The 23,691-nt window shown below is 44.2% G+C and overlaps 1 protein-coding gene across 4 annotated transcripts in view; it reads right to left on the bottom strand.

Moving 5' to 3' along the window:
* Nucleotides 1-19,630, bottom strand: part of tmem214 (transmembrane protein 214) — a 74,686-nt gene extending 55,056 nt beyond the window's left edge. For all 4 annotated transcript variants that reach the window (XR_005475961.1, XR_005475962.1, XR_005475960.1 and 1 more), the window contains exons 1-2: nucleotides 19,382-19,630; nucleotides 6,327-6,517 (exon numbers count right to left, since the gene is read on the bottom strand). Coding sequence is in view for 1 of the 4 variants with exons in the window: in XM_038986723.1 (XP_038842651.1) it covers nucleotides 6,327-6,517; nucleotides 19,382-19,535 (345 nt within the window). In the remaining 3 variants the exon portion in view is untranslated. The remainder of the gene's footprint in view (nucleotides 1-6,326; nucleotides 6,518-19,381) is intronic.
* Between the last annotated feature and the right edge of the window lie 4,061 nt (nucleotides 19,631-23,691).

Genomic DNA, 23,691 nt, shown 5'->3' with positions numbered 1-23,691 from the left:
AGACCCGAAGACAACTAGACCCGTTCCGTATTTACCCGGTCTGATCTGAGTGAGGGAAGCAGCAGAAAAGTAATTTAAGCTACTTAATTAACCAGAGCTGATAAAGCACGAGAGGAGGGAGAGGGGTGGGGCTCTAGAAGGCAGGGGAGGGGCCGTACTGACACGGAGAGGAGGGAGAGGGGTGGGGCTCTAGAAGGCAGGGGAGGGGCCGTACTGACACGGAGAGGAGGGAGAGGGGTGGGGCTCTAGAAGGCAGGGGAGGGGCCGTACTGACACGGAGAGGAGGGAGAGGGGTGGGGCTCTAGAAGGCAGGGGAGGGGCCGTACTGAAACGGTGAGGAGGGAGAGGGGTGGGGCTCTAGAAGGCAGGGGAGGGGCCGTACTGACACGGAGAGGAGGGAGAGGGGTGGGGCTCTAGAAGGCAGGGGAGGGGCCGTACTGACACGGAGAGGGGGGAGAGGGGTGGGGCTCTAGAAGGCAGGGGAGGGGCCGTACTGACACGGAGAGGAGGGAGAGGGGTGGGGCTCTAGAAGGCAGGGGAGGGGCCGTACTGACACGGAGAGGAGGGAGAGGGGTGGGGCTCTAGCAGGCGGGGGAGGGGCCGTACTGAAACGGTGAGGAGGGAGAGGGGTGGGGCTCTAGAAGGCAGGGGAGGGGCCGTACTGACACGGTGAGGGAGACACGAGAGACAGCAACCAACCAAGTAGTCTCGCGCTATAGTAGACGAATAGGTTACTTATCATCAAATATGATTACGTAGTACCCGTGTTGAATGCATTAACCTGGGAGAAACTAGTTCAGCTAACGTTAGATAGGCTAATTGAGGCTGCATGTGCTTTCTCATCCTACAGTGAAAACCTCTTGAAGCTAGGGGGCAGAATTTTGGGGAAAAACGTTCCCAAGGTAAACGGACTATTTCTCAGGCTCAGATAATAGAATATGCATATAATTGACAGATTAGGATAGAAAACACTCTAAAGTTTCCAAAACTGTCAAAATATTGTCTGTGAGTATAACAGAACTGATTTTCCAGGCGATAACCTGAGGAACTCCAACCCGGAAGTGCTTTTTAAAATTTGTATCCTTGTTCCATTGCTTGCCCCTCCTCCATTTAAAGGCGTATCAACCAGATTTCTTTTCCAATGGCTTCCTCAGGCTGTGACCAGGCTTTAGACATAGTTTCAGGCTTTTATTTTGAAAAATGAGCGAGATTATCAAAACGTGTCAGTGGATGACCAGGTGTCCTTTGATTGGTTCCTGCGCAGGAGAGATTTGGCTCGACATTTTCTATCTCTGTAGTATTGAACAGTTTACCGTCCGGTTAAAATAAGATCGATTATGTATGTTAACTTCTTGTCAATATGGGGGCGCTGTTTTCACTTTGTAAAAATTCGTTCCCAAATTAAACTGCCTCGTACTCAATTCTTGCTCGTACAATATGCATATTATTATTACTATTGGATAGAAAACACTCTCTAGTTTCTAAAACCGTTTGAATTATATCTGTGAGTAAAACAGAACTCAAGTTGCAGCTAACTTCCTGTCAGGAAGTGAGAAATCTGAAATCGGGCACTCTGTTCCAGGGTCAGTTTATTAATTTGCATGTAATCTATGAGTCGACATGCACTGGATACGATTTCCCTTAGATGTCAGTAAGCAGTGAGAATTGGAATGGGGTTGCTAGGCAGATCTGAGGCCATATAAAGGGTCTTGGAACGTGGGGTGCACTCTTTTCAACGTTCGTCATGGCGAAAGACAGACCTCAGGATGGCATTCTGAAAAGCTCTCGTTATAGGCCTTAGATATATCCGGCTCTGATTTTATTCGATATAGGTGTTAAAGACATCATAATGTAGTTATTTTAAACCGAGTTATATCAGTTTATATCAGTATATTGCGATTTTCGGATATTTCTTTGTGCTGCGTTATGAAGAGTTGGACACGTCTGGGCCACATAGGAATTAGCAGCAAACATTAGCTAAGTTGAAGACGACAATCTACAACCGAGCAACGATGATTCTGGCCAAAGGACAACTTGCACAAGATTCTGATGGAAGCTCATCAAAAAGTAAGAAGTATTTATGATGTTAATTCGTTGTTCTGTTGAAAAATGTTACAGTACTATTCCGCCATTAATTTCGGTGCGGTCTCGCTTTAACGCACGCTGTATGTCGTAGTAACGTTAATTTAAAAACCTAACACAGCGGTTGCATTAAGAACTAATGTATCTTTCATTTGCTGTCCAACCTGTATTTTTTTGTCAAGTTTATGATTAGTTATTGATTAGATTAGGTGCCTCTCCCAAGATCTCTCCCGACATTTTGTTGGCAGCTTGGCTACTATTCTCATTGTATAACCACAATTTGTGCCGCTAAATATGCACATTTTCGAGCAAACAATATATGTATTGTGTAATATGATGTTATAGGACTGTCATCTGATGAAGTTTTGAGAAGGTTAGTGAAAAATGTAATATCTTTTGCTGGTTTATTCGCTATCGCTAACGTGCATGAATCAATGCTGCTGTGTGGTTGGCTATTGTAGTAAGCTAATATAATGCTAAATTGTGTTTTCACTGTAAACACTTAAAGAATCTGAAATATTGGCTGGATTCACAAGATCTGTGTCTTTCATTTGCTGTACGCTGTGTATTTTTCATAAATGTTTTATGATGAGTATTTAGGTAATTCACGTTGCTCTCTGTAGTTATTCTAGTCGCTTTGGTGAGAGTTGTGATGGTGGCTGCAATGGTAAACTATGATTTATACCTGAAATATGCACATTTTTCTAACAAAACATATGCTATACAATAAATATGTTATCAGACTGTCATCTGATGAAGTTGTTTCTTGGTTAGTGACTATTTATATCTTTATTTGGTCGAATTTGTGATAGCTACCTATGCAGGAAAAAAATGGTGGGGAAAAAAAGTTGTCTTTTGCTATGGTGGTTAGCTAATAGAAATACATAGTGTCTTCCCTGTAAAACATTTTAAAAATCAGAAATGATGGCTGGATTCACAAGATGTGTATCTTTCATTTGGTGTCTTGGACTTGTGATTTCATGAACATTTTATTATATCCCTGTGGCTTTAGGCTAGGCTATGCTAGTCAGCTTTTTTGATGGGGGGGACCCCGGATCCAGGTTTGTGACTCGTTAGAGGTTAAAAACAACCTGATGATTGATTATAAAAAACCTTTGACATGTTTCTACGAACATTACGGATACTTTTTGAAATTTTCGTCTGCCCTTCAGGACCGTAACGAGCCTGTGGTTTTCTGAACATAACGAGCAAACCAAATGGCGATTTTTGGTTATAAAACTAATCTTTATCGAACAAAAAGAACATTTATTGTGTAACTGGGAGTCTCGTGAGTACAAACATCCGAAGATTATCAAAGGTAAGCGATTTAATTTTATTGCTTTTCTGAATTTCGTGACCAAGCTAATTTAAGGCTAGCTTTTCTAGCAGTGATTGATACTCACAATATGCTTTCCCTGTAAAGCATATTTTCTAAATCTGACACGATAGGTGGATTAACAACAAGCTAAGCTGTGTTTTGGTATATATCACTTGTGATTCCATGATTATAAATATTTTTAGGATTATTTTTGAGTTTGGCGCGCTGCCAATTCAGCGGTTCTTTACGAAAATGATCCCGTAAAAGGGATCCGTGCAGCAAGAAGTTAACTCCAACAACTCCATTCAGGACACCAAGTAGCAGGCGACCTGTTGGCTCTTGGTTGTTGTGGCCCATCCTTCTCCTTTAACTTTTCATTCCATCTTCCATTGATCAGATATCTCCTAACTTTTGTCACACATGGAGCGAGGCTTTATGACTGTAGCCTGGTACCACTTGACTTCTGACTGGCCAACAACAAGATACACGCTCCGCTCTGGTGAAAAGCAAGAGCAGCAGCATAAATACAAATCTCTCCCTCTCTGTCTACTGCAGCAGTCGTGTTCGGATCTGTACAGGCCCTTCCAGACAAGTCAGTTCAAATTACACATACCCAAGACCCGTGAAAATCAGATCCAACCCAGAACATTATTTAGAATTCTGGATCCGGACCCCCTGGGTCACCGGGTCTCGGGTACAGGTGGATCCGGTCCCCCTCGGGTCACCGGGTCTCTAATATCAATACATTTGTATAAATGACCAAAGTTACGATAGATTGCCATATCGCTTCTGTTAATTATCCTGAAGATTCCAGTAACTTTGGTAAATTACCAGTAGCAACCCTATACCTGAGACGGAGTCCTGGACTGGAGAACTATGACACTGAAAAACAGTACGGAAACAAGCTTGTGATGTTGAGCAAAACAGTGAGATTATTTCGCGTGACTTTCGCCCCTAGATTAGTCTAATACAGTCACTCCTCCGTGTGTGTGTACCTTGTGTTGCGGACATGTGTGTAAGTTGTGTGTGTGTGTGTGTACCTTGTGTTGCGGACATGTGTGTAAGTTGTGTGTGTGTGTGTACCTTGTGTTGCGGACATGTGTGTAAGTTGTGTGTGTGTGTGTGTGTACCTTGTGTTGCGGACATGTGTGTAAGTTGTGTGTGTGTGTGTACCTTGTGTTGCGGACATGTGTGTAAGTTGTGTGTGTGTGTGTGTACCTTGTGTTGCGGACATGTGTGTAAGTTGTGTGTGTGTGTGTGTACCTTGTGTTGCGGACATGTGTGTAAGTTGTGTGTGTGTGTGTGTACCTTGTGTTGCGGACATGTGTGTAAGTTGTGTGTGTGTGTGTGTACCTTGTGTTGCGGACATGTGTGTAAGTTGTGTGTGTGTGTGTGTACCTTGTGTTGCGGACATGTGTGTAAGTTGTGTGTGTGTGTGTGTACCTTGTGTTGCGGACATGTGTGTAAGTTGTGTGTGTGTGTGTACCTTGTGTTGCGGACATGTGTGTAAGTTGTGTGTGTGTGTGTACCTTGTGTTGCGGACATGTGTGTAAGTTGTGTGTGTGTGTGTGTGTACCTTGTGTTGCGGACATGTGTGTAAGTTGTGTGTGTGTGTGTGTGTGTACCTTGTGTTGCGGACATGTGTGTAAGTTGTGTGTGTGTGTGTGTGTACCTTGTGTTGCGGACATGTGTGTAAGTTGTGTGTGTGTGTGTGTACCTTGTGTTGCGGACATGTGTGTAAGTTGTGTGTGTGTGTGTGTACCTTGTGTTGCGGACATGTGTGTAAGTTGTGTGTGTGTGTGTGTACCTTGTGTTGCGGACATGTGTGTAAGTTGTGTGTGTGTGTGTACCTTGTGTTGCGGACATGTGTGTAAGTTGTGTGTGTGTGTGTGTGTACCTTGTGTTGCGGACATGTGTGTAAGTTGTGTGTGTGTGTGTACCTTGTGTTGCGGACATGTGTGTAAGTTGCTTGTGTGTGTGTGTGTACCTTGTGTTGCGGACATGTGTGTAAGTTGCTTGTGTGTGTGTGTGTACCTTGTGTTGCGGACATGTGTGTAAGTTGTGTGTGTGTGTGTACCTTGTGTTGCGGACATGTGTGTAAGTTGTGTGTGTGTGTGTACCTTGTGTTGCGGACATGTGTGTAAGTTGTGTGTGTGTGTGTACCTTGTGTTGCGGACATGTGTGTAAGTTGTGTGTGTGTGTGTACCTTGTGTTGCGGACATGTGTGTAAGTTGTGTGTGTGTGTGTGTGTACCTTGTGTTGCGGACATGTGTGTAAGTTGCTTGTGTGTGTGTACCTTGTGTTGCGGACATGTGTGTAAGTTGTGTGTGTGTGTGTGTACCTTGTGTTGCGGACATGTGTGTAAGTTGTGTGTGTGTGTGTGTACCTTGTGTTGCGGACATGTGTGTAAGTTGTGTGTGTGTGTGTGTACCTTGTGTTGCGGACATGTGTGTAAGTTGCTTGTGTGTGTGTACCTTGTGTTGCGGACATGTGTGTAAGTTGCTTGTGTGTGTGTACCTTGTGTTGCGGACATGTGTGTAAGTTGCTTGTGTGTGTGTGTGTACCTTGTGTTGCGGACATGTGTGTAAGTTGTGTGTGTGTGTGTGTGTGTGTGTACCTTGTGTTGCGGACATGTGTGTAAGTTGCTTGTGTGTGTGTGTGTACCTTGTGTTGCGGACATGTGTGTAAGTTGTGTGTGTGTGTGTGTGTGTGTGTACCTTGTGTTGCGGACATGTGTGTAAGTTGTGTGTGTGTGTGTGTACCTTGTGTTGCGGACATGTGTGTAAGTTGTGTGTGTGTGTGTGTACCTTGTGTTGCGGACATGTGTGTAAGTTGCTTGTGTGTGTGTACCTTGTGTTGCGGACATGTGTGTAAGTTGTGTGTGTGTGTGTGTGTGTGTGTGTGTGTGTGTGTGTGTGTGGCTTACAGCTCTGAATGCTTCCTCCAGCTTCGTGTGTGTGCTGTGTGTCTGTGTAGAGGCAGGGGGAAGCTTGGCCTTCTGTTTGCCCGCTGAAGGCTTCTTGTTGCTGGGCTCGGCTGGAGGAACCTGCTCCTTGTTATGCTTCTTCCCCATCTTCTCAAAAGCCTCAAACAATGTCCCCGATGTCACCAGGGGAGCTGCAACAACAGGTCAGAGACAGACATGGAGAGAAGAGAGACAGACGGAGAGAAGGTTTATAGCTCAGGCCTCCAGCGCTGTGTTGCAAAATGAGGCAGAGACTCCTTCGGGCTGTCTCTGCCTCCCTCCAGTCAGTGTAAAGCTTAGTTTGACCATGTATAGATTAGTGTTTAAGATACAAGGCAGAGACTCCTTCGGGCTGTCTCTGCTTCCCTCCAGTCAGTGTAAAGCTTAGTTTGACCATGTATAGATTAGTGTTTAAGATACAAGGCAGAGACTCCTTCGGGCTGTCTCTGCCTCCCTCCAGTCAGTCAGTGTAAAGCTTAGTTTGACCATGTATAGATTAGTGTTTAAGATACAAGGCAGAGACTCCTTCGGGCTGTCTCTGCCTCCCTCCAGTCAGTCAGTGTAAAGCTTAGTTTGACCATGTATAGATTAGTGTTTAAGATACAAGGCAGAGACTCCTTCGGGCTGTCTCTGCCTCCCTCCAGTCAGTCAGTGTAAAGCTTAGTTTGACCATGTATAGATTAGTGTTTAAGATACAAGGCAGAGACTCCTTCGGGCTGTCTCTGCCTCCCTCCAGTCAGTCAGTGTAAAGCTTAGTTTGACCATGTATAGATTAGTGTTTAAGATACAAGGCAGAGACTCCTTCGGGCTGTCTCTGCCTCCCTCCAGTCAGTCAGTGTAAAGCTTAGTTTGACCATGTATAGATTAGTGTTTAAGATACAAGGCAGAGACTCCTTCGGGCTGTCTCTGCCTCCCTCCAGTCAGTCAGTGTAAAGCTTAGTTTGACCATGTATAGATTAGTGTTTAAGATACAAGGCAGAGACTCCTTCGGGCTGTCTCTGCCTCCCTCCAGTCAGTCAGTGTAAAGCTTAGTTTGACCATGTATAGATTAGTGTTTACGATACAAGGCAGAGACTCCTTCGGGCTGTCTCTGCCTCCCTCCAGTCAGTCAGTGTAAAGCTTAGTTTGACCATGTATAGATTAGTGTTTACGATACAAGGCAGAGACTCCTTCGGGCTGTCTCTGCCTCCCTCCAGTCAGTGTAAAGCTTAGTTTGACCATGTATAGATTAGTGTTTACGATACAAGGCAGAGACTCCTTCGGGCTGTCTCTGCCTCCCTCCAGTCAGTCAGTGTAAAGCTTAGTTTGACCATGTATAGATTAGTGTTTACGATACAAGGCAGAGACTCCTTCGGGCTGTCTCTGCCTCCCTCCAGTCAGTCAGTGTAAAGCTTAGTTTGACCATGTATAGATTAGTGTTTACGATACAAGGCAGAGCTCTACAGTGCTTCTGCCTAATCACTTAAAGAACAACGAATCCCATATCTCCCACCTTTCAAAGAAACAGAACCGCCACCTGTCCCAGACCTGCTGTTTTCAACTCTTAATGATCGGCTATGAAAAGCCAACTGAAAATTATTCATGATTATTATTTGACCATGCTTGTCACTTATGAACATTTTTGAACATCTTGGCATAGTTCTGTTATAATCTCCACCCGGCACAGCCAGAAGAGGACTGGCCACCCCTCATAGCCTGGTTCCTCTCTAGGTTTCTTCCTAGGTTTCTCGTCTGCCAAATCACTTAAAGAACAACGAATCCCATATCTCCCACCCTTCAAAGAAACAGTGTATGGGGAGCTGTGCTGAAAGATGCATAGAAGTTGGTCTAATTTGACAGAAAGTCTCCTAAAAGTGAGACTGTCCTTAGGTTCCTTGGCTATATACATTAGCTTCATACGCTGAACATTATCTCACCTAAATGGCTCAAATATTTAAGGGTACATTGTAATTGATTGAGAACGGAACGCAAATGTTTACTCAAACTTCGTCGTTTCTTATCATAAAAGTACAAATACTTTGACTGTGCTCCTAAATTTCTCAACTAAAAGCACGTGGTCCTTGTACATAAAAACATTTAAACAGCGTGGAGCCCTGCCAGAACGTTGAATTCGATACCGGGTTCAGTATCACGACACTCGATACCGTCACGACACTCGATACCGTCACGACACTCGATACCGTCACGACACTCGATACCGTCACGACACTCGATACCGTCACGACACTCGATACCGTCACGACACTCGATACCGTCACGACACTCGATACCGTCACGACACTCGATACCGTCACGACACTCGATACCACGGCAACAAAAAGGTCTGGATGTCACTAGAGCAAAACTCAGCTCTGTTCAATCATTGGGCATCTTTTGAGTTCAAGATCAATACATTTGAAATGTTTTAGGTCAATTTTTCTGAAACAGTCATGTATGCATCAATTACAAAATAATACAATTTGACTCTGTTTTTACTACATAACACAAAAGGTAAGAATTTATTTGAATGGTAAATCTCTTGATAATCCAAAATGTACTGTAGGCCTATTCACAATTAAGGTGAACGCATGTGACTGGTTTCAGGAAACTAGGTGTACGTCACTACTTCACAGGAGAGGCAGAAATACCGTCGGGAACATGTGAACTTTCATGTGCCTTAATAAATTGTATGCCATCTGTAAATACAACATAAAGTTGTGAAATTACGAGCCTAGTTGATTTAGACACAGAGAAAGACAGGAAGGTTCCTGCTATCCATGATTGGCTGAGATAATGGATGGGCTGGACATGAGTTGTGATTGGTCTGCCATGTAGCACGTGTCTGTCTATAACATGAGCTGCTCAGTATGTAATTCTACATAATATGTATATGGTAATTATTTCTAATGTGGCTTTTTAAAAATATATAATAAAGAACTGAAAAGTTTCTGGAGGACTGAGTTTTGAAATGAGTGGAATGCTTGGTGGAAGCAGAGTTGGATAACTAAGGAGATGGAGAAAATTCTGCCGTTTGATTGCAAATATGCGGAGAGAGTCGAAAAGAGAACACAGAAAGCTGTTGTAACCCGGAGATAGGCGTTTTATACATCTTCAAACTAAGGGTAACCATGGCATCCGTTACGAGGGACAAGCGTTTACCCATGTATACAGATAAGAGAGTCTAGCTAGCTACATTTTCAGATATTATACGTTTCTAATTTATTCAGAAAGTAATTTCCATTGCAAGCTAAAGCGTACTGCTAACGTTACGTGTATGATCTGTGCAATAGTATTCATGTCTCAGAGCCATTGGGGTCGCTAGTTATAGCTTGAACCTAGTTGGTTAGCTTTAGCTACAGGCTCATGCAGGGTAGTAACATGAGTTGGGATTATGGTTAATTGTTTAGCTAGTTTACTATGCAAGTAACCATTTCACTGTACCGTTTAAACCTTCTGCATCCTGTGCATGTGACAAAGAAACATTGATTTTATTTGATATAGTGTGTGTTTACCAGAGAAGGTAAATGTGAAGAACATGACCTGCACCAAAGTCAAAATAGGATAAAACGTTTTTCTCTTTGGCCCTTGTCCAAGTTCTAAAAATCTCCAGTAGAATGCCCCGCTTTTACTTCGTCACTCACAACCGTAAGCTATTTTTTGTAATTAGCTCACCATTAACTTGTAAATAATGATTTTGTTGCGAGTTTATTTTTCTGTAATAATGAAGACAAATGAGCTAACTTAACGTTAGCTATATGATGTCATTAGATGAACTGGCTAGCCAGCTAACTTAAATAATGACCATATCATGTAGCTAAGGTTATTATTTGAGTTGTCTAACCAGCTAACTTAACGTTAGCTATATGTTGTCATTAGATGAACTGGCTAGCCAGCTAACTTAACCTTAGCTATGGTCATTATTTGAGTTGTCTAGCCAACTAACTTAACGTTAGCTTTATGATGTGGTCATTATTTGAGTTGTCTAGCCAACTAACTTAACGTTAGCTTTATGATGTGGTCATTATTTGAGTTGTCTAGCCAGCTAACCTAACGTTAGCTATATGATATGGTCATTATTTGAGTTGTCTAGCCAGCTAACCTAACGTTAGCTATATGATATGGTCATTATTTGAGTTGTCTAGCCAGCTAACTTAACGTTAGCTATATGATATGGTCATTATTTGAGTTGTCTAGCCAGCTAACCTAACGTTAGCTATATGATGTGGTCATTATTTGAGTTGTCTAGCCAGCTAACCTAAGCAAGCTAACAAGCTAGAAACGAACCAAGACATAGTTTAGAAAGTTGCTTTTAGTTGCCTGGTTTGCTTGATTGACATATGGAAATCATTTTTAAACAGATGGGTTTATCGGTGTTAAAATACACCAGTTATGCTATTTTGGACCTCCAGGTTGCTGATGTCATGGAGCCTGTAGTTTGTGTTTATACTTTTTCATAACGACAAGTTAATGTCGGACGACAAAAGAATGTCCATGATGTCACTGTGACAACTGTCTACAGACATGTCGATAGACGTAGTATAAACCAGCCTTTAGTCTTGAAATCTTTGGTTGTTTAGTACACTACCGTGCTCACTCTGTTTAGCACATGGCCTCACATGTCAATCCTTAAAGAGACGGGTCGAGGCTAAAGAGTGTGAACGATCCGGAATGGGTGTAGATAAATCAGAGCTCAATAGCAGCTATAGCAAAACATTCAAGAGCCATTTTCTCAAATGTGGGGTTACAAGTTGATCAACTTTTAAAGCAGAATTACTCCCCCCCCTTGTGTCTCAATACAATTGTCTGACACAGCGGTTGCATTAAGGAGAAGTGGTTCTATAATTCCATGTATAACACTTGTATTTTCATCAACATTTATGAGTATTTCTGTAAATTGATGTGGCTCTCTGCAAAATCACAGGATGTTTTGGAAGCAAAACATTACTGCACGTAACGCGCCAATGTAAACTGAGATTTTGGGATATAAATATGAACTTTATCAAACAAAACATACATGTATTGTGTAACATGAAGTCCTATGAGTGTCATCTGATGAAGATCAAAGGTTAGTGCTTAATTTTCTCTATTTCTGCTTTTTGTGACTCCTCTCTTTGGCTGGAAAAATGGCTGTGTTTTTCTGTGAATATGTACTGACCTAACATAATCGTTTGGTGTGCTTTCGTCGTAGCTTTAATTTGGTGTATTGCATGTGTGATTCATGAATGTTTGAATTTTATAGTAATTTATTTGAAGCGCTGCATTTTCACTGGATGTTGGCCACAAGTGTCCCACATATCCCAGAGAGGTTAAACAGCCATCACTAACAGAGGCTGCTGCCAAAATACAGACTTGAAATCATTGGCCACTTCAAAGGGATCACTAGTCACTTTAATAATGTTTACACATCTTGCACTACTCATCTCATATGTATATACACTATTTCATACCATCTATTGCATCTTGCCTATGCTGCTCGGTCATCACTCATCCATATATTTATATATTGTTATTCCATTCCTTTACTTAGATGTGTGTATTAGGTAGTTATGGAATTGTTAGCTATTACTGCACTGTTGGAACTAGAAGCACAAGCATTTTGCTATACTGGCAACAACATCTGATAACCATGTGAATGTGACCAATAAAATTTGATTACTACCTGATACCCCTGCACATTCTGAGAAGCACAAGAGAAGCTATCCAGGTTTGTGCCCAAACAGTTTGACAGACTTTTAGCATGCTTATAGGGAAGGACATTCAACAAGCCCAGCACTTACCTCCACTGTACTCAGATCCTACTTTGTCCCACCCCACACACATGCGGAGACCTCACCTGGCTTAACTGGTGCCTTCAGAGACGAAACCTGTCATCGTCACTCAACGCCTGGGTTACCTCCACTGTACTCACATCTTGCCATACAATTGTCTGTACATTATGCCTTGAATCTATTCTACCACACCCAGAAATCTGCTCCTTTTATTCTCTGTCCCCAACACACTAGACGACCAGTTATTTTAGCCTTTAGCCGTACCCTTATCCTACTCTGGTGATGTAGAGGTTAACCCAGGCCATGTAGCCCCCAGTTCAGCATCTATTCCCCAGGTGCTCTCATTTGTTGACTTCTGTAACCGTAAAAGCCTTGGTTTCATGCATGTTAACATTAGAAGCCTCCTCCCTAAGTTTGTTTTATTCACTGCTATAGCACACTCCGCCAACCCTGATGTCCTAGCCGTGTCTGAATCCTGGCTTAGTGTTGATTTCCATCCCCAACTACATTTTCCGTCAAGATAGAACTGCCAAAGGGGGTGGATTCTGCTGCAGAGATTATGTCATGCTATCCAGGTCTATGCCCAAACAGTTCGAGCTTCTACTTCTAAAAATCCACCTTTTCCCGAAATAAGTCTCTCACTGATGCCAATTGTTATAGACCCCCTCAGCCCCCAGCTGTGCCCTGGACACCATATGTGAATTAATTGCCCCCCATTTATCTTCAGAGTTTGTACTGTTAGGTGACCTAAACTGGGATATGCTTAATAACACATCCATCCTACAATCTAAGCTAGATGCCCTCAATCTCACAAATGATCAATGAACCTACCAGGTACAACCCACTGTAAACACGGGCAACCTCATAGAAATCATCCTGACCAACCTGCACTCTAAATACACCTCTGCTGTCTTCAACCAGGATCTCAGCGATCACTGCCTCATTGCCATGCGTTCGCAGTCCAACGACCAACCCTCATCACAGTCAAAAGCTCCCTAAAACACTTCAGCGAGCAGGCCTTTCTAATCGACCTGGCCCGGGTATCCTGGAAGGATAGACCTCATTCAGTCAGTAGAAGATGCCTGGTTATTCTTTAAAAAGTGCTTTCCTCACCATCTTAAATAAGCATGCCCCATTAAAAAAAAATAGAACTAAGAACAGATATAGCCCTTGGTTCACTCCAGACTTGACCAGCACAAAAACATACGTACTGCATTAGCATCGAATAGCCCCCGCGATATGTAACTGTTCAGGGAAGTTAAGAACCAATATACACAGGCAGTTAGGAAAGCAAAAGCTAGCCTTTTAAAACAGAAAATTGCATCCTCCTTTTTCTACGGCTTTTTCCACCTGGCTACCCCTACCCCGGTCAACAGCTCTGCACCCCCCACAGCAACTTGCACAAGCCTCCCCCATTTCTCCTTCACCCAAATCACCCAAATCCAGATAGCTGATGTTCTGAAAGAACTGCAAAATCTGGACCCCTACAAATCAGCCGGGCTAGACAATCTGGAACCTCTCTAAAATGATCCGCCTCAATTGTTGCAACCCCCATTACTAGCCTGTTAAACCTCTCTTTCATATTGTCTGAGATCCCCAAAGATTGGAACGCTGCCACGGTCATCCCCCTGTTCAAAGGGCGAGACACTCTAGACCCAAACTGTTACAGACCTATATCTATCCTACCCTGCCTTTCTAAAGTCTTTGAAAGCCAACAAACAGATCACCGACCATTTCGAATCCCACCGTACCTCCTCCGCTATGCAATCTGGTTTCCAAACTGGTCATGGGTGCACCTCAGCCATGACCAGCTTGATATCGTCAAGCTGGTCAAGGTCCTAAACGATATCATAACCGCCATCAATAAAAGACAATACTGTGCAGCCGTCTTCATTGACCTGGCCAGTGCCATACAACACTCCTTCCTTCAACTGCTCTTAATGCAAGTTAAACTAAATGCAAGCTCTTCAACCGATCGCTGCCTGCACCCGCCCACCTGTCTAGCAACACTACTCTGGACGGTTCTGACTTAGAATATGTGGACAACTACAAATACCTAGGTGTCTGGTTAGATTGTAAACTCTCCTAAAAACTAAAACTGACTATTCTACCAATCCTTGACTTCGGCGATGTAATTTACAAAATAGCCTCCAACACTCTACTCAGCAAATTGGATGTAGTCTATCACAGTGACATCTGTTTTGTCACCAAAGCCCCATATACTACCCACCTGTATGCTCTAGTTGGATGGCCCTCGCTTCATATTCATCACCAAACCCACTGGCTCCAGGTCATCTATAAGTCTTTGGTACGTAAAGCCCTGCCTTATCTCAGCTCACTGGTCACCATAGCAGCACTCACCCGTAGCACGCACTCCAGCAGGTATATTTCACTGGTCATCCCCAAAGCCAACTCCTGCTTTGGCCACCTTTCCTTCCAGTTCTCTGCTGCCAATGACTGGAACAAATTGCAAAAGTCACTGAAGCTGGAGACTCATTTCTCCCTCACTAACTTTAAGCACCAGCTGTCAGAGCAGCTTACTGATCATTGCACCTGTACATAGCCCATCTGTAAATAGCCCACCCAACTACCACATCCCTATATTGTTTGTTTTGCTCCCTAGTATCTCTACTAGCACATTCATCTTCTGCACAAACAGTTGAAGTTGGAAGTTTACATAAACGAGTTTAATTGACTCCAACCACTCCACACATTTCTTGTTAACAAACTATAGTTTTGGCAAGTCGTTTAGGACATCTACTTTGTGCATGACAAGTCATTTTTCCAACAATTGTTTACAGACAGATTATTTCACTGTATCACAATTCCAGCAGGTCAGAAGTTTACATACACTAAGTTGACTGTGCCTTTAAACAGCTTGGAAAATTCCAGAAAATTATGTTATGGCTTTAGAAGCTTCTGATAGGCTAATTGACATCATTTCAGTCAATTGGAGGTGTACCTGTGGATGTATTTCAAGGTCTACCTTCAAACTCAGTGCCTCTTTGCTTGACATCATGGGAAAATCTAAAGAAATCTGCCAAAATCTCAGAAAAAAAAAAAATGTAGACCACAAGTCTGGTTCATCCTTGGGAGCAATTTCCAAACGCCTGAAGGTACCACGTTCATCTGTACAAACAATAGTATGCAAGTATAAACACCATGGGACCACGCAGCCGTCATACCGCTCAGGAAGGAGACACATTCTGTCTCCTAGAGATGAACGTACTTTGGTGTGAAAAGTGAAAATCAATCCCAGAACAACAGCAAAGGACCTTGTGAAGACGCTGGAGGAAACAGGTACACAAGTATCTATAGCCACAGTAAAACGAGTCCTATGTCGACATAACCTGAAAGGCTGCTCAGCAAGGAAGAAGCCACTGCTCCAAAACCGCCATAAAAAAGCCAGACTACGGTTTGCAACTGCACATGGGGACATAGATCGTACTTTTTGGAGAAATGTCCTCTGGTCTGATGAAACAAAAATAGAACTGCTCGGCCATAATGACCATCGTTATGTTTGGAGGAAAAAGGGGGAGGCTTGCAAGCCGAAGAACACCATCCCAACCGTGAAGCACAGGGGTGGCAGCATCATGTTGTGGGGGTGCTTTGCTGCAGGAGGGACTGGTGCACTTCACAAAATAGATAGCATCATGAGGATGGAAAATTCACTACCACCAATCAGCTTCACTACCACCAATCAGCAAGTAAGCACATCGTTGGACGATGTATACCATGCGTATCCCATACATACATCTAATAAAACTTGAAACCCTCAGTTGTCTTACTTGGCACTGGAAAAAAATTGTCCTAGAGCCCTGTCGCTATTATAAACTTTTCCATTATTACATTTTGGTATATTGTTCGAGGAAAAGTTACATGAATCACAATATTACTTTTGTCCATATCACCCAGCTCTAGCACCTCCCCAATTAAGTATTTATCGCAATTTATCTTTAACGCAAAACATGGAACAACTTATCACGATATGGATGTGTTTATATCACCCAGCTCTTATCTTAACTTTATTTATACAGATTTTTACCTTGTCAGCTCAGGGATTCAATCTTGCAACCTTTCGGTTACTGGTCCAACGCTCTAACCACTAGGCTACCTGCCGCCCCAGCTATGCTAGTAACATGCCGAAGGCTGCTTCCAATGTAAAAACCAACTAGTGCTGAGCGCCTAACCAAAATTAGTTATTTTTCAGTTTTTAAACAACTAATTGACAGACATTGGTTCAATTATTTGAATTCCATTTCTTTCATATTTCTTGGTGAGCTCCATGGCACATTGCACTGCAGTTTCTCTAGAGATAAATCCGATCATGCCCAAACTGTGCGACGTAGTAGGGAGTTTTAGTTTCCAACAGGCCAATGTTCTACATAGTTTAGTGCAGAAACCGTGATAATTAACTACAATAACTATAATCCATTGTGCAAAGTTGATGAAGACGAATGGTCTGAATGGACAACAGTAGTATTGAAAACTGGAACAAAAAGGAAATTGGAGTGGAGGATACATGTATGAATGATAATGAATCGCTTCTTGTTGTGATGCGTTTGTTGTTAGGATGCATATGTAGGAGACATGTTTGAGGTGTAGAAAATGGTGAAGGATGTACTGGGTGAAGTGGAGTCTGTCAGAGTGACCAGGTGGGGTCTTATTACATTGTATTTCTGAAGAACAGAGGAAGATTGCAGTGAGCTTCAAAAGAATCCGGACAACAGAAGTTGTGTGTTTTGAACATCGTTGTAAAGCACCCGACTCAAAGGAGTCATCTCAGGGGCGACGACAGATGTTCAGGTTGAATCCCGGTGTGGTTGGTGCCAGGCGTCTGACCTGCTGGGTGACTGGAGGAAAAAGAGTGTCGGTCCGGTTGGTTTTTGCTAAAGAGCAAATACCTTCACATGTGAAGCTTGGTTATGTAAGATACGCTGTAAGAGCTTTTCCTTCCCAAACCACTGCAGGGTGAGAACTGTAAAGGATCTGGCCATGTTTCATGTGTGTGCAGACAGACGGTGTTTATTGAAGAACGGTGAGTAGAAGGACGACGGTGTTTATTGAAGAACGGTGAGTAGAAGGACGACGGTGTTTATTGAAGAACGGTGAGTAGAAGGACGACGGTGTTTATTGAAGAACGGTGAGTAGAAGGACGACGGTGTAATTGAGGTGGGGATCATGATCTGAGTTCCTGCAGTGCCCTGTAAGGGTGAAGGAGATTGAGGTGGCAAAAGTTAAAGCCGTCAATCGAATCTCCTATGCAGAGACGATTAAAAGAATTGAGAAAACAAGTGACGCTAGTGAAGATATGGTAGTGGACGTTTGCTGCCAGTCAAAAGAAAAAACGTGGATTTTGTGGCGTTCATTGCCACAGTTATAAACGGTCCAAAAAATATATAATAAACTGGACATTACTGTGGCTGCAGCAGAAAAGTTTTTGGGACTTAATGATTTTACATCTGAAGACTTGCAAGTGGTACTGGCGCCAGAAGACCAGCTCTCCCAGGTTCCCCTTGAGCCTCTGTAAGGATCAGATGCGTTTTATTTTTTAACAGAAAAGTTGTTCGATTTTGTTTTTGGGGGGGTATTTTGTTACATTTTTGGGGGAATTCTGTTTCCATCCCGCACAGTGGGTGGCGGATCGATCGCCAATATACCACAGAAGACCACAACGCTCAGTCTGAACATTCACACACATTTGTGGTTTTGGAATAATAAGGACCGTATCCTTCATATCAGCTAGAAGGGAAAAAAATCTAACAAAAAAAGGTTAAATTGATACACACCTTTATAGGGTTCCCACAAGGCCATATTACTGCGCTCGTTTACGAAAACAGACGGAAGACAGTGGACGACCTGTGCTAATTAGCCATCTGCGTTAACGAACACGTTTGTAAACCGAAGATAGACGCGTGATATGAAAGTAGAGGGATTTATGTTTCTTGAACCGTAAGTTACCGCTATTGAGAATCGATTCATGTTTAGATGTAGTATTTGGCTGTTATGGCTTACGGAGCCAATTCGTCCTTTAAAAACAGAACATGTAGGTCCTTGTATTAATTAGTAACGTTAGGCTCCTTAAGTATAATATTGGGTTACCATAAACATTTAAACTTCAATGGGGTAGCGAAGTTCCAAGGACCACAGGTAGTATAGTTCCAAGGACCACGGGTAGTATAGTTCCAAGGACCACTGGTAGTATAGTTCCAAGGACCACGGGTAGTATAGTTTCAAGGACCACAGGTAGTATAGTTCCAAGGACCACGGGTAGTATAGTTCCAAGGACCGCGGGTAGTATAGTTCCAAGGACCGCGGGTAGTATAGTTCCAAGGACCGCGGGTAGTATAGTTCCAAGGACCGCGGGTAGTATAGTTCCAAGGACCACGGGTAGTATAGTTCCAAGGACCGCGGGTAGTATAGTTCCAAGGACCGCGGGTAGTATAGTTCCAAGGACCACGGGTAGTATAGTTCCAAGGACCACGGGTAGTATAGTTCCAAGGACCACGGGTAGTATAGTAAGGATCACAAACAGTTATCCCTGCTCAGTGATGACGTTTCATTTGTTGAGACATTCCTAGCAAACTAAGCTAGTGGTAACGTTAACTGCTAGATTTCCCTAACGACAATAACGTTAGCTAGCGACACCATGGGTCTGCGAAATCTATTTTATAGACAAGAACGGAGAACCTACCGTTCTTCATGATATTGCCGTTGCTGTCTAGCAGCAGGCTAACTAACATAGCGGTTTACTAGCTAACATAGCGGTTTACTAGCTACTGTCATTCAAGGCTATATGGGGCCCGTAGAAGGCAAGCGAGAACGAGGCTACGCAGCCAAGTTGACTGACTTTGCCAAAACCAACAACCCTGCTAGCCAACTAGCCCGGCAGGCTTGAGGGGCTACCTGACAAACCAGTGGGCTTGAGGGGCTAACTGACAAACCAGTGGGCTTGAGGGGCTAACTGACAAACCAGTGGGCTGGCTAGCCAAGTCAACTTAACTAACTTACTGTTTGGCTAATTAGCAAACTTACGTTAGCTAGTTTAAGCCATACGCTGATGCTAGCTAACTTGTGGTTTAGCGAACATCCGCTAGGTTAGCCAGCCAACGTGGCAGACAAAACTGGACCCAAAACCACACATTATTACTTTAACAGCACCTAGCTGCTAAGTTGTAACGTTAGCGACAGTTATAAGTGGTGGGTATGTCGGTAGCTAGTTGGCGGTGGCTAACGTAACCTCTCTAGCAGCTAGCCATGTAAACTTACGAAGCTGGTCGATCCTCGTCATGTTGGATTCGCTCAGAGCTTTCCTTCCAGCTTTCTTCTCCCCGGGATTTTTCCCTCCGCTGCCGGCGGTGCCCGGTTTCTTGCTTTTTTTCACGACTTCCCACTTTCCAACCTGACTGTTATTTGACGCCATTATCTCGATCGTACAGCCCTGAGGGGAAGAAAGTCGTCTCGAACGGCTTGGTGCTGGCCGGTAAAGAGCGTGCTGCTGAGGAGTAGCTACGGATGTTCCCGGTGCCACGTCTACTAGCCCGTATGACGTCACACGACCGATAGTTTTTGAAATCTCAGTACACAGTTAGTTCTCTTTATAATAAGGAAGAATAGCAGACTTTCCAATCAGTTAGAGAGATTGAATGGTATGCGTAACACAGCATACGCCACATTTTCGGGACACTTTTAAAGTGTTTGATCCCACATGTTGCTTAGCACAGCCCCATTACAATGCAAATCAAATCAAATTGGTCGCGAACACATATTTAGCAGGTGCAGCGAAATGCTTATGTTTCTATGTCCAACAATGCAGTAATACCTAACAATACAACACAATACGCACACATCCAAAAAATAAAGGTATTAAGAAATATCAGAACGAGCAATGTCAGAATCCGGAATATAAATATATATAGTATGTATATTATAATGTGTATAGACAGTATTGACAGTATATGAATAGAATAAGGTGTACAACAGTAGGTATATAGGATGAGCATTGGCTAGAATACAGTATATACACTGAGTGGACAAAACATGAAGAACACCTGCTCTTTCCATGACAGACTGACCAGGTGAATCCAGGTGAAAGATATGATCCCTTGTTGATGTCACTTGTTAAAACCACTTCAATCAGTGTAGATGAAGGGGAGGAGACGGGTTGAAGAAGGATTTTTAAGCCTTGAGACTTGGATTATGTATGTATGTCATTCAGAGGGTGAATGGGCAGGGCAAAAGACTGAAGTAACACACTTAACCAGCATGGCTATTATTTGTCCAAACTATTGACTGGTAGTGTATATGTATATACTACTGTATACACTACTGTATATATACACTACCGGTCAAAGGTTTGAGAACACCTACTCATTCAAGGGTTTTTATTTTTACTATTTTCTACATTGTAGAATAATAGTGAAGACATCAAAACTATGAAATAACACATATGGAATCATGTAGTAACCCAAAAAGGGATAAACAAATCCAAATATATTTTCTATTTGAGATTCTTCAAAGTAGCCACCCTTTGCCTTGACGACAGCTCTGCACACTTGGCATTCTCTCAACCAGCTTCACCAACAGTCTTGACAGGATGCTCTCAATGGTGCATCTGTAGAAGTTTGTGAGGGTATTAGGGGCCAAGCCAAATTTATTCAGCGTCCTGAGGTTGAAGAGACGCTGTTGGTCCTTCTTCATCACACTGTCTGTGTGGATGGACCAATTCAGGTTGTCAGTGATGTGCACACTGAGGAGCTTTTCACCTTCTCCACTGCGGCACCATCGATGTGGATGGGGTGGTGCTCTCTCTGCTGTCTCCTGAAGTCCACGATCAGCTCCTTCATTTTGTTGTCGTTGAAGGAGAGGTTGTTTTCCTGGCACCACACTTCCACGGCCCTCACCTCCTCCCTGTAGGCTGTCTCGTCATTGCTGGTATTCAAGCCTACTACTGTTGTATCGTCTGCAAACTTGATGATTGAGTTGGAGACGTACGTGGCCACCCATTCATGGGTGAACAGGGAGCACAGGAGGGGACTGAGCACCCACCCTTGTGGGACCCCTGTGTTGAGGATCAGTGTAGTGGAGGTGTTGTCTACCTTCACCACCTGGGGGCGGCCCGTCAGGAAGTCCAGGACCCAGTTGCAAAGGTCGCGGTTCAGACCCAGGGCCCCGATCTTAGTGATGCGCTTGGAGGGCACTATGGTATTGAATGCTGAGCTGTAGTCGATGAACAGCATTCTTACATAGATATTCCTCTTGTCCAGGTGGGATAGGGCAGTGCGCAGTGCGATTACGTAATCCTTGGATCTGTTGGGGCGGTAAGCAAACTGAAGTGGGTCGAGGGTGTCAGGTAAGGCGGATGTGATATGATCCTTAACTAGCCTCTCAAAGCACTTCATGATGACAGAAGTGAGTGCTACGGGGCGATAGTCATTTAGTTCAGTCACCTTAGCTTTCTTGGAAACTGGAACAATGGTGGTCATCTTGAAGCATGTGGGGACAGCAGACTGGGATAGGGAGAGATTGAATATGTTTGTACATACTCCAGCCAGCTGCTCTGAGGACTTGGCTAGCGATGCCGTCTGGACAAGCAGCCTTCCGAGGGATAACCTATTTAAACGTCTTGTTCCCTTCGGCCACAGAGAACAAGAGTTCGACCCATGTACACTGGGGGGCGGGGGGGGGCACAGCGCTTTGAAACGCCGCTTCCTATTAATTTTCAATGGAAGGAAAGTGGTGAGAAGTGTAGGAGTACCAGGTAGTAATGAGGCAATATACAAGGGGTACCAGTACTGAGTCAATGTGCAGGGGTACCACTACTGAGTCAATGTGCAGGGGTACCACTACTGAGTCAATGTGCAGGGGTACCAGTACTGAGTCAATGTGCAGGGGTACCAGTACTGAGTCAATGTGCAGGGGTACCAGTACTGAGTCAATGTGCAGGGGTACCAGTACTGAGTCAATGTGCAGGGGTACCAGTACTGAGTCAATGTGCAGGGGTACCAGTACTGAGTCAATGTGCAGGGGTACCAGTACTGAGTCAATGTGCAGGGGTACCAGTACTGAGTCAATGTGCAGGGGTACCAGTACTGAGTCAATGTGCAGGGGTACCAGTACTGAGTCAATGTGCAGGGGGTACCAGTACTGAGTCAATGTGCAGGGGTACCAGTACTGAGTCAATGTGCAGGGGTACCAGTACTGAGTCAATGTGCAGGGGGTACCAGTACTGAGTCAATGTGCAGGGGGTACCAGTACTGAGTCAATGTGCAGGGGTACCAGTACTGAGTCAATGTGCAGGGGTACCAGTACTGAGTCAATGTGCAGGGTACCAGTACTGAGTCAATGTGCAGGGGTACCAGTACTGAGTCAATGTGCAGGGGTACCAGTACTGAGTCAATGTGCAGGGGTACCAGTACTGAGTCAATGTGCAGGGGTACCAGTACTGAGTCAATGTGCAGGGGTACCAGTACTGAGTCAATGTGCAGGGGTACCAGTACTGCGTCAATGTGCAGGGGTACCAGTACTGCGTCAATGTGCAGGGGTACCACTACTGCGTCAATGTGCAGGGGTCCCAGTACTGAGTCAATGTGCAGGGGTACCAGTACTGAGTCAATGTGCAGGGGTACCAGTACTGAGTCAATGTGCAGGGGTACCAGTACTGAGTCAATGTGCAGGGGTACCAGTACTGAGTCAATGTGCAGGGGTACCAGTACTGCGTCAATGTGCAGGGGTACCACTACTGAGTCAATGTGCAGGGGTCCCAGTACTGAGTCAATGTGCAGGGGTACCACTACTGAGTCAATGTGCAGGGGTCCCAGTACTGAGTCAATGTGCAGGGGTATCAGTACTGAGTCAATGTGCAGGGGTACCAGTACTGAGTCAATGTGCAGGGGGTACCAGTACTGAGTCAATGTGCAGGGGGTACCAGTACTGAGTCAATGTGCAGGGGGTACCAGTACTGAGTCAATGTGCAGGGGGTACCAGTACTGAGTCAATGTGTAGGGGTACCAGTACTGAGTCAATGTGCAGGGGTACCAGTACTGAGTCAATGTGCAGGGGTACCAGTACTGAGTCAATGTGCAGGGGTACCAGTACTGAGTCAATGTGCAGGGGTACCAGTACTGAGTCAATGTGTAGGGGTACCAGTACTGAGTCAATGTGCAGGGGTACCAGTACTGAGTCAATGTGCAGGGGGTACCAGTACTGAGTCAATGTGCAGGGGTACCAGTATTGAGTCAATGTGCAGGGGTACCAGGACTGAGTCAATGTGCAGGGGTACCAGTACTGAGTCAATGTGCAGGGGTACCAGTACTGAGTCAATGTGCAGGGGTACCAGTACTGAGTCAATGTGCAGGGGTACCAGTACTGAGTCAATATGCAGGGGTACCAGTACTGAGTCAATGTGCAGGGGTACCAGTACTGAGTCAATGTGCAGGGGTACCAGTACTGCATCAATGTGCAGGGGTACCAGTACTGCGTCAATGTGCAGGGGTACCAGTACTGAGTCAATGTGCAGGGGTCCCAGTACTGAGTCAATGTGCAGGGGTCCCAGTACTGAGTCAATGTGCAGGGGTAAC

This window comes from Salvelinus namaycush, unplaced genomic scaffold (genome assembly GCF_016432855.1).
Source record: "Salvelinus namaycush isolate Seneca unplaced genomic scaffold, SaNama_1.0 Scaffold564, whole genome shotgun sequence".
Taxonomy (NCBI): domain Eukaryota; kingdom Metazoa; phylum Chordata; class Actinopteri; order Salmoniformes; family Salmonidae; genus Salvelinus; species Salvelinus namaycush.
This window is presented reverse-complemented; position numbering and strand designations above follow the sequence as displayed.